General features: G+C 41.0%; 1 protein-coding gene across 1 annotated transcript in view; it reads left to right on the forward strand.

Annotated features, from left to right (window-relative positions):
• Window positions 1-921: 921 nt before the first annotated feature.
• PGM5 (phosphoglucomutase 5) overlaps window positions 922-14,963 on the forward strand; it is a 213,353-nt gene continuing 199,311 nt past the window's right edge. Inside the window, exon 1 of the mRNA XM_027549415.1 lies at window positions 922-1,725. Coding sequence (XP_027405216.1) covers window positions 1,465-1,725 — 261 coding nt within the window. The 5' untranslated portion in view covers window positions 922-1,464. The remainder of the gene's footprint in view (window positions 1,726-14,963) is intronic.

The following is a 14,963-nucleotide window of genomic DNA, read 5'->3' on the forward strand; positions in this document are numbered from 1 at the left end:
ACTCTGTTGGGTGCAAAAATGCTTTGAGGGTGAAAAGAGAAACAAAAACAAGAACTGTTTCTTGGAACTTGCCTGGTGGTCCAGCAGTTAAGACACTGTGCTTCCACTGCAGGGGGCACAAATTTGATCCCTGGTCTGGGGAGATGCTGCATGGCCAAAAAGTTTAAAAAAAAGAAGAAGAATTGTGTCTTCTGTTTGGGGGCTTTATGCTTTTTGCCTGTTTTCTCTTCACTCTGATTTTCTACAGGGAATTTCTTGAATTGGGATATTTTGGTGGGCTTTATGGAAAGAAGGCCCTCTTTGAGCCCCCTTCCCACCAGAATGCCAGAATGCCTGTGAAAGGAACAAGCCCAGTTCCTGGTACCCAGTCCTTGTTTAGTTTGGGTTTGTTCATTCATCCCTGATAGGACCTTACAAAGGGCTTTACCCTCCTCCCAGTGAAAGCAATGGATCCTGGTGAGAGCTCAGCAGTGTGGACAAGTACAGTGTGGGACAGCCTGTTGCTAAGCAGGAGCGGGGCTAGGGAGGGTGAGAGGGTGAGAATAAGGAAACAGGCATCTGTGCGTCAGTGTTGCTGCTGTTGCAACCACCACAACAAACAAGCAAAAAAATGTTTTTCCTTCCTGAGAAGTGTGCTGCCTTCAGACAGCCTGGGGAAGTGTGGATAGCTGGGTGGGTCCTGCTGGATTGAAGGGCCTGACAGTATGTGATTCCCTGCAACAAATGGTAGTGGTGGGGGTGTGTGTACACACACACACACATTCGAAGCGCCCAGCCTCCAATTTCAGCGCTGGCAGAAGATAACAATTCTCAGCTCGCCTTTCCAGGGTTATTTTTGGCTGGGGCTGTTCTCTGATGGCAAAAGGTTTCAGCCCCCTCCCAACTCCACCCCTGCCCTTGTTCAAAAGAGAAACCGGTGCTTGTGAACCGCTCATTCCCTGGGAGGCCGGGAGGCTGGACTGCCAGGTGGAGGGGAGAGGGGCTGTGGGTGCAGGAGCGGACCCCGGATCCTGCTCAAACTTTCCCCACCCCGCCGTTGTTTTCTAAAGGAGGGTGTGCGGGAGAGACGCTATCACCCGGGGAAGGCTCAGGTTAGGCCAGCCAGGAGGCGTCCTAGAGTCAGTGAGGGTAGTTGGCACTGGGAACGGACTTTGGGGACACCCCGAAAGTGAGTCCAGCAGAAAGAAGAAGCTTCGGGCACATCGAGCTCTCCGGCCAGAGAGGAAGTTGGGCGGGAGCAAACTTTCTTGGAAGGTAGAGGCCAAACTCTGCCGGGGCAGCTAGGGGCCGCGCGCAGAGGGAGGAGCGGTCTGCACGGCGGGAGGGCGCCGGGCGCGGACCGGCCGCGGAGGGGGCCGCTGCGCGAGGCGGAGCTCGGGCGCGCCGCCAGGCTGGTGGGGGCCCCGTCGGGCTGCAGATTCCCTCCGGCTCCGGGAGCCGCGGCAGGACCGGCCAGGAGGCACCATGGAGGGGAGCCCCATCCCGGTGCTGACGGTGCCCACGGCACCCTACGAGGACCAGCGGCCGGCCGGAGGCGGGGGGCTGCGGCGGCCCACCGGGCTCTTTGAGGGCCAGCGCAACTACCTGCCCAACTTCATCCAGAGCGTGCTGTCGTCCATCGACCTGCGCGACCGCCAGGGCTGCACCATGGTGGTGGGCAGCGACGGCAGGTACTTCAGCAGGACGGCCACGGAAATCGTGGTGCAGATGGCTGCGGCCAACGGGGTGAGTGACCCCCTGTCCGTGGAGTTCGCCACCCCCTCCTCCAGCCAGCCCCGACCCCCATCCTGCTCCTCGGCTCCGCTGCTCTCCCAGGCCCTGTACCCTTGCCCCACCGCTGTCTCCCCCTCAGCGTCCCCAGCGCACCGGGGACCCCTGGGCTACGTTGTGTTAGCCACTCCGAAAGGCCTTAGGAGTTCCTAGCCTTTCTCTGAGCCCCGCCGGGCATCCCGATGGATGCCACATCGCCCTCACCTCTCCCTGGACTCTGACCATGTTCTGCACCTGCTCGCTGTTCTTTTCAACTTTCTCTTCCTCCGTCCTTTAAAAATATTTGCTCTGATTGCTTTCACTACCCTCCAGCTACCAATATAGTTCTACCCCCACCACTCGTGTATTCTGTTTGCAGTCTTCCACTCTAAATCTTGGCTCTGCCAAATTTAACAGTAGTGTTGGCTCAGAACACACACACACACACACACATACACACACACACACAGTGTTTATCTCTGACATATTTGGCAAGCGTGAAGGTTTTTAATATCATTGGTTTGTGGAGTTATTTCATAATTGATTTGACTAGGAAAGGGATAGGGGCGGGGGTCAATTTGAAACTATACAGACTGGGATCTCAGTTCCCCGGAGGAAAATCTAAATGGTCGGAAATGAGATTTGCCATGCTTTTCTTAAAGCTATTCCCAATTTCTCTCCTAGATGCCCTTTGACAGTTGACAACATTTCAGGCCCCTTCTCCCTTGCAGTTTTCATTCTGTCCCTTTTCCCACGACCTATGTAGTCTCCTTTTGCTATCTGAATTCTCAGACCTTGAGTTTTTTTCTTTCTCCCCTCTTTTTTCCTGTCCTACAATTTGATGCACCTTTTGGCATATCCTCATACCCTGATTTCCTCCTTTCCAGAGCCAGCAGCATCTCAAGGGGAATACCTAATTTCAAGGGTCCCTGAGTTTTCTGTGGGAAACATTGTCTAAATGAGGAATTTCAGCCTTTTTAATACAGTCAGATCCACACACATAGAACTTTTCTCTAAGGGAAGCCTCTGCAGAGGTTTAAATGAGTATAAATGAATATGAACATTTTAAAAAGTGAAACCAAACAATTACCTGGCATTTGAATTTCTTCCCCCCTCCTTTCCAACTCGTTTTTAATTTTCTCATGTCTTGCTTAAAAAAAAAAAAAAAAACAGCTCTAAGGTTGTTCATTCTTTACATTTATCTACTATAATTCCCACTTCTCAGTGTTTCCGGGAGGGGAAAGAGGATTTTTTTTTTTTTTTAATAACCAAAAAGCAGTTGGGAAAAACAGGGCCTGGTTTGGGTGGAAGTGGGGGTGAGGGGACTGGAAGCCCATTGGGTTGTGGAGTTGTGATCTCTAACCCCAGCAGATGCTGCTGCTGAAGATACAAGACTTGTATTTCTCTCTGGCTCCTCACTTGGGATTGATGAAAGTTGGCTTGAATCAGACAGTTGGAGAGAGGTTGACAAATAGTCTTTTACTTTTGTCTGACAAAGCTGTTCCCATGGAATGATGGAGAATAATGAGCCTTGGAAGAGCTGTGGCAGCTTTCATACTCCTTCCTGGGCCAGTTTTTCTAAGGAGAGAAACATAGCCTGTCTAGTATTTATTATGGGTCTGGATATTTTTGAAGCTATGGTTGGTGATTTTCATTGGCAAATTATTATTATGCTGTATTATTTATTGGCACACTTTACCCTAAGGACTCTTCAGTCTCTTCAGTGCGTCTTCTCTGATAAATACACATTAACTTTAAGAATGGAGTTAGTTTTAGGAGATAGTTAGCATATGTTAATATATATGCCTAAAATAGAGTCAAATTTAATCTAGCAGTTACAAAGGAAAGAATAAACTGAAGTCCACACAGAAGCACCATTTCTTAAATAATCTGAAAGTAGTACTTCTAGGATGGATGAGCATGGGGGAAAGGGATGGTTGACTTTATCAAGATTTCAAACAACCAGTTTTTTCCAATCTTTTCCTCATTTTGTTCACCTTCTTTGGAGCTTTTGATAAAGCAAAGTGGAGAATCAGAAGGCTGCCTTCAGGAGAAAGGTTGTTCAGAGGAACCACTGTAAGCGAAATTGGCCTTGCGTGATTGCAAATTGATGGGGATACACTTACCTCCTGACTTGACTCGCTGACTATACTCAGGAATAGGGAACTTAGATTCCAAATACTTTGGCCATTTTTTATTTCCCATTGGATATTCATAAACTACCTAGAAAAATAGTAGAATCTAGAATTTATTCTCTTTGAATTGACTTGAATCTGACCAGGTGGACTGAATTCTCTCTCTCTGGAAAATCTTGATTTTAATAGAAAAAGTTAATTTTACAAAGCACATTTTCTATAAAAAATGATAGTTGGTCTTTGATTATATAGTTGCTGGATGAAAACAGAAGTTTTCAGAATTTCTAAAATGATAAAATACACTTGTTGTTGTTCAGCTGCTAAGTCATGTCTGGCTCTTTGCAACCCCATGAACTGCAGCATGTCAGGCTCCCCTGTCCCTCACTGTCTCCTGGAATTTGCTCAAGTTCATGTTCATTGAGTCAGTGTTGCCATCCAGCCATCTCATCCTCTGCCATTCCCTTCTCCTTTTGCCTTCAATCTTTCGAAGGTAAAACTACACTGTTAATGTTTTAATATCTCATAGAGTTTGAAATAGATTGGACAAATACCTGTACAATTTGAGATTTAAAGAATTTTTGTAATAAAGCTATGAAACTCATAAGCTTTCAGCAAAGTGGAGATAATAAATTACAACATCCACATACCCCTGTCCTGGATTGTTCACATTTTTCTATATTTGATTCATCTTTTTGAGGAGCTAAAGTATATTTAAAAAAATGAAATTTTACCCACAAGTTCTTCAGTATGAATCTCTAAAAAAGAACATTTTACTTGATAGTTATAATATCGTTAGGGCTTCCCTCGTGGCTCACCTGGTAAAGAATCCCACTGCAATGCAGGATACCTGGGTTCGATCCCTGGGTTGGAAAGAACCGCTGGAGAAGGGAAAGGCTACCCACTCCAGTATTCTGGCCTGGAGAATTCCATGGACTGTATAGTCCATGGGGTTGCAAAGAGTCAGACATGACTGAGCGACTTTCACTTCACTACAATATCATTAACATCCCAAACAAAATTTAAAAAATATTTCTATATATTAGTTATGACCCTGTCTACCTTCAGATTTCCTCAGTTATTCTGAAATGTCTTTTATACCTGATTGTTCAAACTTGTTTCTTATAATCAAGGAACACACATTACATTTGTCTTTGGTCTCTTTTAACCTAGAAAGTACCTCCCTCTTTATTTTTATTTTGTTAATGAAATTGACTTGAAGAGACTAGGTCGGTTGTCTTTCTATAAAATGTCTCCTCCACCTCCTTTCTGGAATTTTATGATTGCTTCTTCATGGTGTCATTTACCTTTTCATTCCGTTTCCTCTGTGTGTGTGTGTGTGTGAACTAGAAATCAGTCTAGAGGCTTAATTAGATTCAGGTTTAATATTTTTCTTTTTCCAAGATTATTTCATGGCAATGGTGTGTATTCAGTTGCATAATATGAGAAACATAATCTCTGGTTGTTTCATCATTCGTGATTCTGAGATGATTATAGAGATATGGTGGTATGGTCCATTATTTTCCCCTTTGGGACTAGCAGTAGCCTATGGGATTAATTCATACCATGTGAATATTCAGTTCTTTATCAACTTTTACCCGATTGTTTTAGCATTCATTAATGTTACTGACTTGAACTGATTATTTCATTAGAGATTTCAAAATGATGACTTTCAAATTCTCTAATTCCATCTGTATGTTTTAGCTGACATTTTTCTATAAACTGGGTATTTTTCTCACTAGTAGGCTCTTTGATTATCCTGTAATATAGTTCTTTATAGAAAGACAGAATGTATGTTTATTTCCCTCTCTTTTTTTAATTACTGATTTTCAGAGTAAGAGTTCGTTGAAATAGCCACCTCCATTGGTATGAATTTTTTTTTTTAATATAATGGGGCTTCCCTGGTAGCTCAGTGGTTAAATATGTTCCTTCCAATGTAGAAGACACCGGTTAGATCCCTGGGTCAGGAAGATCCTCTGAAGAAGGAAATAGCAACGCATTCCAGTATTCTTAACTGGGAAATCCCATGGAAAGAAGAGCCTGGTGGGCTACAGTACTGGTTGCAATAGAGTCAGATACGACTTAGTGACTAAGCAATAACATAAATATATTGTTGGATTTTTATATGATTAATTTGAATAGGTTAATGAAAAATGTAAAAAAACTACCTTTTTACAGTAGTTTTTATGGGGCTATGTGAATTTATCTGAAAAATCTCCAGAAGTATTTAAATCCCCCTTTAAAGATTATGTCCTGCTATATAGAGCAAAAAACAAACTATAGAAAACTAAGTACATGGAGTAAATAGTGTTATTTAAATGAAGTGTGATTAAACTTAGTTTGTAGCGAGTTTATTTTTATCCTATTTCTATTTCCAACAGCTTTAGATACTCCTCAGGGTATCTAAAGTTGATACTCTATGTATCAACTTATTCTAATGTTTTAAAGAGTTGAAAAGCTAAATGGATTATAATATTAGGCTATAAGAATGCCTTTGCCCTTCCCTGGGTAGATCCATCAATGGCTAAGACCACCTGTCTATTTTCTCCTCTTTGTTACATTCTTCTTTTTTAGTCCTAAACTATCTTTAATATTGAACAGATGACAGCACTGTGCCTGCCTTAAGATGTTTCTGACTTTTTCTAAAGTCTTCTTTCTCTAAGATGATATTGTATATCAGCACTGTCTAATAGAACTTACTGTGAGAATGGGCATGTTCTGAAATCTGCACTGTCTTAGCCAACTAGGACACTTCACTGTTGAATACTTGACATGTAGCTGATGCTGCTAAAGAACCAAATTTTACATTTAATTTAATTAATTAAGATTTCAACTTAGCCACAGGTGGCTAGTAGCTACCATACTAGACAGCACAGTTGTGTAACTTAGCATTTTAAATGTATGTGTGTGTTTCATGGAGCCAGATTGTTATAGCAATTATTATTTTTTTTTTAGCAATTATTGATTAGGTAAAATAAAAGTAGGTCACCAAGTCCTGTGCTGTGCTATGCTGTGCTGTGCTTAGCCACTCAGTCATGTCTGACTCTTTGCCACCCGTGGATTGTAGCCCACGAGGCTCCTCTGTCCATGGGAAGTCTCCAGGCAGGAATACTGGAGTGGGTTGCCATGCCCTCCTCTAGGGGATCTTCCCAACCTAGGAATATTACCGGGGTCTCCTGCATGGCAAGTGGATTCTTTACCAGCTGAGCTACCAGGGAAGCCCCATTAAATACTACAGATACAGAATTGGCAAACCCAAACCTGATTTCTTCATATGATAACCACACTGTCTCTTGACTTTAGTCCAGGAGGCATGAGGTATGGTAGAGAAAGCACTGAATCAGCAGCTGGAAGGCTTGCCTCATTTTCTAGCTCTGCCAAACAAGTTGCAGTCCAAAGCTTTAGCCTCTTGACATACCTAGGAACCATTTGTTTTCTCATCTATAAACTGTGTATGACTGCATTTCTGAATTATCCTGGGAATCAAATGAAGCACTGCTTATGAAAACATTTTGTAACATCCACAAAACTAAGAAATGCAAGGGAGTATTATTATAGTCAACTGAATACATCTCACATAATAATTTGACTCTATGTATGAACTGAAACAATGTAGAGCTCTGTTACAAGATTTAGCCAAGAGAAAATCCATTTTTTGGCTAGTCATGCACTGTACTGGCCACATGATGATCAGCATTAATGATAGTAATATTGGCCTGCAGTGCAGCTTACAGAATTAAAGAGCTTCTCAATGTCTTGTGAAATCTTTTAGAGGTAGAAAATAAAGTGAATATGAGGAATGCTGGGTCAGCAAGGGACTTGGGTGTGCTCTCTGGATAGAAGCTGTCACAGATTGTATTTGATTCCAATAGATCGTGAAGAGGTATTTGCTTCAGAGAATGAGAATATATGAACCTTGGCCAATTATGAGAACTATCTGAGGAACAAATTTTGGTTTGGTGCCAAAGACAAGGAACATTCATTTGGAAGAGAAGCAGATTGGGATGTGGTGGTGGGTGGCAAGTAAGGAGGAAAGAAGAAAGAAGCAAGAAGCAAGAGAGGGAAACATGTACTTCAACACGAAGGCTTCCTTCCTGAAATGGATCTGGAAATCTGGGTTTGGCTGGCTCCAGGTCCTGTCTCTAGAAGGGAAAAGAACTGGACAGTGATTGCTCTGTATTTTCTACTCGTGTCAACTTCAGAATAGGTGAATGGAATGGTCTACTCTGGCTCAGACATTAGGAAGGACTGGTGTGTAGTACATTAGAAAAGCCTAAAGGACTCACCACAACTTTATCTTGCTTCCCTTCCCAAATCTTCATCCCAGAATTGTGAAAATAGGAAATCTGTTATATAAGCAATAGCAAGTTTTAGGGAGCCCTTGGTTCCATCCATCTCCCTGTTTGGGTCAGTTCATTCTTTAGTCTTGTAGCCTTAAGTCCTCATTTACTTTTTTATGAGGAAGTAAAAGGAGTAGGAGAGGTTTTGAGAACAGCTGGGCCCTCCCAGTTGCTGGGGTGGGTTATTTTAAGCTTTGTTTAATGTGTCCAGAGACCCAGATGGCATTTTTAACTAAGCTGCTTTATTAAATCTTGTGATAAAACATAATGATGTTTGTTGAAAAGGCAGATACATATCAGCAGCATTATGCTTGAAACTTGCCCTAAAATTTTTCTGTAAAACATCTGTTCCCTTTGTGAACTCTGGAAGTTTGTTAATTTCTGTACAGCCTTGAGGAATAGAAGTTGGAACCTATTTAGGGGGAATCTAAGCAGAGGTATTGGCTTTAGCAACCTTAACCTTCATCTTTTGGGCCTTGGCCACTCTTCTTTTAGACAACAGTGACATGAACGAACACTGTAATATTGAATATGATTATTTGAGAATAATAGGCAGCAAAACACACACACACACACACACACACACACACAAACAACAAAAAAGATCTATGTTGCCCAGGGATTTTTAAATTGAAGGTAGAAAGCTAGTACTGCAATGTCCTTTGTTAGTGTACAGCCTTGACAGCTAATTGCAAATACTCAAGATTTGGCCAATACGCCTTTACTGTTTATATTTGCATAGCCAAAGGGAAAGTTTTGCGTTCTTTCATCTGACTTGACTCACACTAGTTATGAATAAGAGGATATCTAGGATATACACAAGACTTGTTAAAGCCCACATTTTCTGAGTCTTTAAGTATCTTTCATCTCCTACATTGTTAGTGACATCAAATTTTAGAGTAATGCCTGTAGTTTTTAGGAATATTCAGTCCCCAAAGACATTTTTTTCTTGGCATAAGGTCACAATTTTCTTTCCTTTTCCAAGTCTCTACTAATAGGTATTTTGTACAAATAGAACAATTATTGCCTTTCAGTTGTTTTCCTCTAGTGAGAATCTGGTTTGCTAACTAGGGATATCTGGCTTTGTATTTAAGATATTTACAATGAAAAAGAGAAAGGAATTTGAAATCATAGGACCAGAGTTTATCCTACTTGACAAAAGACCGCACAGAATATTGGGAGGAGAGTTTTACAGCAAATGGCTAGTATCATAATATATGAAATGGTTTCTGAAATTAATAAAAAATTCAAACAATTTATAAGAAATATTGTCAACAACTACCAATGTATGAAAAGATGATCAGTGTCACTAGTAACCAAAGAAATACAAATAAAAATAATCCATTAATTTGAAAAAACATAGAAAATACTCAGCTGGCATAGATGTTGGAAAATTGTCATGTTTGTTCACTCTTGGTGGAAGTTGAATTGCTACAACTTTTTCGTCAGGCAGTTGGTCAGTATGTATCCAAATTAATAGAATACTTGTCCAATTATCTAGGAATCCCTGAATTTAAGAATCCATCCTGTAAATTTCTAATACAAATGTGGAAACATTTATGTACAAGAATATTCACTGCAACATTTTGCTAAAGAAAACTTGAAAACAGTTTATATGTTTAGCAGTAGAGAGCAGGTACATAATTTATGACACAACTATACCAGGAATGCATCAGTATCCATAAATAAAGGAAGTGGGTCTATATGTGACTTGAAAAAGATGTGGATTATAGTTTGTTAAAATGAAATAAAGCAATTAGTAGAAGATCATGTGTAGCATGATGTAGCATGATCCTACTTATGTGTATATAATTAGGTATATAAAGTAGGGTTGGAAGGACATACTGCCTACAGTTAACAGTGAATATATCTAGGGCATGAGGGTGTGTGTGGTCGGGGGAGAGGAATCCTTTCCCTTTCTACTTCATATATGTCTCTTTATTAAGTAATTACACACGTATGTATGCATTACTTTCATAGTTAAACACATCCCTAAAAAGCAGTGAAGAAAGGAGATGCTCTGAACTTGAATTATGGTACTACTGTTTGCAACATATATGACTGTGGGGAAGTTGCCTAGATTTCTGGGATTTGTTTCCTCATTTATAAAACTAGGGAATGTCATAATACTTCCTCCCACATCTTCCAGGGGTTTTGGGAGGATTGAATGAGGTAATGGATTATTATCAATTATTTATTGATTCATATGACTCAATTAAAACCAAACTATCCCTCCAGGTAAAAGAAGGACATGTGCATATGTGCTTTTTACGCTGAGTAGCCTGACTGGTACAAGGTGCCTGTTGATCGCAGCTCCATAGGCACGGCTTTTGGCATTTCTGCAGGCTGCTGGCTACGGCTTGGGAGGCACCTGCTCAAGTCATGATCCTCTCCCCTCTCACACACGCGTGCACGCACGCACACACACACACACACAAATACACACGCACATGCACCCTGTCACGGTACTTGAGGTGGCAGCAGCTGCTCTGGCATAGACTGTAATTCAACATACAAGACTTTTTTTTTGCATGATCTGTGCATTATTTCTTGTTATGAATCAGCTGAGTCAATGCCATGCTTTTCAATCTAAAATCTTTCTGAGGCTTAGACTGTGCTAAGAGCAGACCCACCCCTTCTATACCTGCTCCACTGAGGCCAGATCTTAATCTGTTCATTTCATGAGGATTTTAAAGCCTAATGGACTGGACCATGTGAGAGATTACTGAGAGGAACAGACTGAGCAGAGGCTAAGAAACTCCATGCTCATCTGCTGAGTCGTCTGAAAACGCACAGCTGCAAGCTCTAGTGATGCTTTAAAGTATTTTGTCAGGATGTTTGTCAGGGTGCCTGTTCCTGCAGTCCTGCTGAATGTTTGGTTAGGAGGCATAATCTTTTTTTGGACAGGATCTCCCAAATGTAAAGTGACAGATGCTAATGTGGAATATAATACAGAAGACCCAGCTTTGCTGTCGTAAATAACAGTAAATTGTTTAATCTTGCTGAGTTGTAAATCTATGATTGCCAGAAATCTTTAGTTCATTGGAAAATAGTATAACGGATTGAGTCATTTAGCAAATGGACAGTAATTACTTCCCAACCAGATATTGGTCTGATGGAATTTATTTAAAGATCCACATATTTGTATTTTAATTGACTGTGACAACTATTCATAGCTATAAAGAGAGACTAGAGCATAGCTATAAAGAGAGACTGAGATTTTTCTGGGAAAAAATATATACATATACTGGAATATGTGTAGAATAATATGCTATTTATAAAAATGCTAAAAATACTGAGTTTTGGGTATTATATATATAAACAAATATTTATGTGTGTGTGTGTGTATATATATATATATATATATATATATATACATATATACACACATATATATATATATATAATTCTCTCTACCTATAAAGGTTCCAAATGGAAAGTATTCTTAAGCATTTATATAGTTTATCAAGTAGCATATATGTGTATATATGTGCCTGGGACAGCCTATCCCCAAAGATACATGTTCTTCCCTGGGTATATTCAAGGAGAGTGTGGAGCAGAGTCCCAGATATCTGAAGACAGCACAGAGTTGAAGGAAGTGACTAAATGTTCCCAAATGCCCTATGTTTCTGTGGTAATAAATAGAATTTGTGCTAGAGCTGGATGGACTGCTAGTAAGAAACATAAGTAATATAAATCTTGCTATTCTAGTTAAGAACTAATCTTGCATGGACAGCTTTCTACTGTGAGCTCAGCAACATGGGCAGGTTAGCAGCCTGGCATGGGACATACAAGTGGATGGTGCAAGTCAGAGGCATAGATGGGGCAATGAAAGAAGAAGATCTGGGCCAAGACAAGGATACAGACATGGTCCTTTCACTCCTCATCATGGACTTCAGCAGTTTTTTAGTGAGCAGGTTTGGTGGTTAAAGGAGAAAGAAGACATTTCACTTGTGCAGATTGTAGACATGTTATAGGGGCTTCCTTGGTGGCTCAGACATTAAAGAATCTGCCTGCAGTACAGGAGACCTGGGTTTAATCCCTGGGTCAGGAAGATCCCCTGGAGAAGGGAATGGCTATCCACTTCAGTATTCTTGCATGGAGAATCCCATTGACACAACTATTTTTCTATTTAATTAGTGGCAAGCTACTTTCAGTTTAATTTATTCCATAGTGTGAGTTAGTCCTCAAACATTTTTTCAGTTCAGTTCAGTTAAGTTGCTCAGTCGTTTCTGACTCTTTGTGACTCCATGAATCGCAGCACGCCAGGCCTCCCTGTCTATCACCAACTCCCAGAGTTCACCCAAACTCATGTCCATTGAGTCGGTGATGCCATCCAGCCATCTCATCCTCTGTCGTCCCCTTCTCCTCCTGCCCCCAATACCTCCCAGCATCAGGGTCTTTTCCAATGAGTCAACTCTTCGCATGAGGTGGCCAAAGTATTGGAGTTTCAGTTTCAGCATCAGTCCTTCCAATGAACACCCAGGACTGATCTCCTTTACAATGGACTGATTGGATCTCCTTGCAGTCCAAGGGACTCTCAAGAGTCTTCTCCAACACCACAGTTCAAAAGCATCAATTCTTCGGCACTCAGCTTTCTTTATAGTCCAACTCTCACATCCATACATGACTACTGGAAAAACCATAGCCTTGACTAGACGAACCTTAGTTGGCAAAGTAATGTCTCTGCTTTTGAATATGCTATCTAGGTTGGTTATAACTTTCCATCCAAGGAGTAAGAGTCTTTTAATTTCATGACTGCAATCACCATCTGCAGTGATTTTGGAGGCGAAAAAAAAATAAAGTCTGCCACTGTTTCCACTGTTTCCCCATCTATTTGCCATGAAGTGATGGGACCAGATGCCATGATCTTAGTTTTCTGAATGTTGAGCTTTAAGCCAACTTTTTCACTGTCCTCTTTCACTTTCATCAAGAGGCTCTTTAGTTCCTCTTCACTTTCTGCCATAAGGGTGGTGTCATCTGCATATCTGAGGTTATTGATATTTCTCCCGGAAATCTACATTCCAGCTTGTGCTTCTTCCAGCCCAGCGTTTCTCATGATGTACTCTGCATATAAGTTAAATCAGCAGGGTGACAATATACAGCCTTGACGAACTCCTTTTCCTATTTACGTATAAAAACTTAGCTAAAAGAGCACATTTATATTGGTCAGTAAACCATGCTACCTTTAAATAATGGAAGACTATACAGCACTAAAATAACGTTGTGGAAAAATATTCAGTGAGAGAGAAAGATAGGCTCCATGGAAGGAGTAGATATATTAAGTGAAAGATGTTGGCTACATCTTTCCCTTTTGTAAAAATATATAAGTATGTAAATGAAAGAGAGAGGAGGATACATAAAGACACATGGACAAAAGGTAGACACTGAAATGTTTACTGTAATCACTTTTAGATTTACAGATGATTTTTTTTTCTTCTTAAGAATAATTCCTAAATGTCATATATTCCACATATGTATTTGTCATATATGTATAAATGTCACATATAAAATATATAAATGTCATATAGGGCTCCCCTTGTGGCTCAGCTGGCAAAGAATATGCCTACAATGTGAGAGACTTGGGTTCAATCCCTGTGTTGGAAAGATCCCCTGGAGAAGGGAATGGCTACCCACTCCCATATTCTGGCCTGGAGAATTCCATGGACTGTATAGCCCGTGGAGTAGCAAAGAGTTGGACATGACTGAGTGACTTTCACTTCACTTCACTTCACTTCTTCAAATGTGTTATATATATATATATATATATATATGATTAAAAAATGACTGCAGGTTAGTAAAACATCAAAGTGTTCAATTACTGTGAATTAGAAATTCATAATTAAGAATTAAGAAATGATACCAGCAAGGAAGACAAAGGAAATACATCAAGGATTTATTGGGTGCCAGACACTGTACTGGATGGAGTTCGGCTTTGTTGCTATCTTTCACCCTACATCTTTTGGGTAACAAAACTGAAATACAGAGATTTCAGAATCTTTTCAAAAGTCATATAGTCGGTAGGTGGCAAATCTGTTTTTACATCATTTCCCATTGAATACCAAAATCTCAGTTTATCTCAGGGCACTCAATCCTGCCTTCTTGACCTGGATAGATCCAATAGTTCTTATCCAGGTATCCAATGGCTTGATCACTTTGAAAAGCGGCAGCAGATAGGCCCTTTTTTTATTTCAGTGAGCCATGTCCTCTATCTTAAGGTAGAGTTCAGTATCTTCCAAGCACCTAATTACCAGTAGGAACGTAAGCTCCAGTTTCGTTGCCCCCAGTTTGTACTTAAGGAAAGCTTGATATCTGCTCAGCGAGACCTTGAGGATTGGTGGACTAATTGAGGAACAGAACTTGGGCCAAACTTGCAGATACCTGTGACTTTTCTACACCTGTAGAGAGGTTTGGAATTGAATGTGAAACCCATATTGGTTTGGATCTAATGAGAGCTCATCTCTCCTTCTGGCTCCTGGGTGTGTGTCAAGACTTCGAGGGCAACAGGCAGCTGAGGATGAGCTCTGTTGCTCCCATCTGGTCTCCCCGTAACAAAGTGTGTAACTGCACAATTATCCATGTGCAAATGGAGAAGTCCCTTGATGTTTGGATAATCACATCCATGTCTTAAGTTTGTTATCTCTCAAAATTCCACTTCACCATCTCCTGCTTACTCGTGTGCAGCACTGATCAGGGGCTGGCACTCGTCTCTGACAGCTGGGACAAGAGCCTGAAACCCTGC

Source organism: Bos indicus x Bos taurus, chromosome 8 (genome assembly GCF_003369695.1).
Source record: "Bos indicus x Bos taurus breed Angus x Brahman F1 hybrid chromosome 8, Bos_hybrid_MaternalHap_v2.0, whole genome shotgun sequence".
Classification (NCBI taxonomy): domain Eukaryota; kingdom Metazoa; phylum Chordata; class Mammalia; order Artiodactyla; family Bovidae; genus Bos; species Bos indicus x Bos taurus.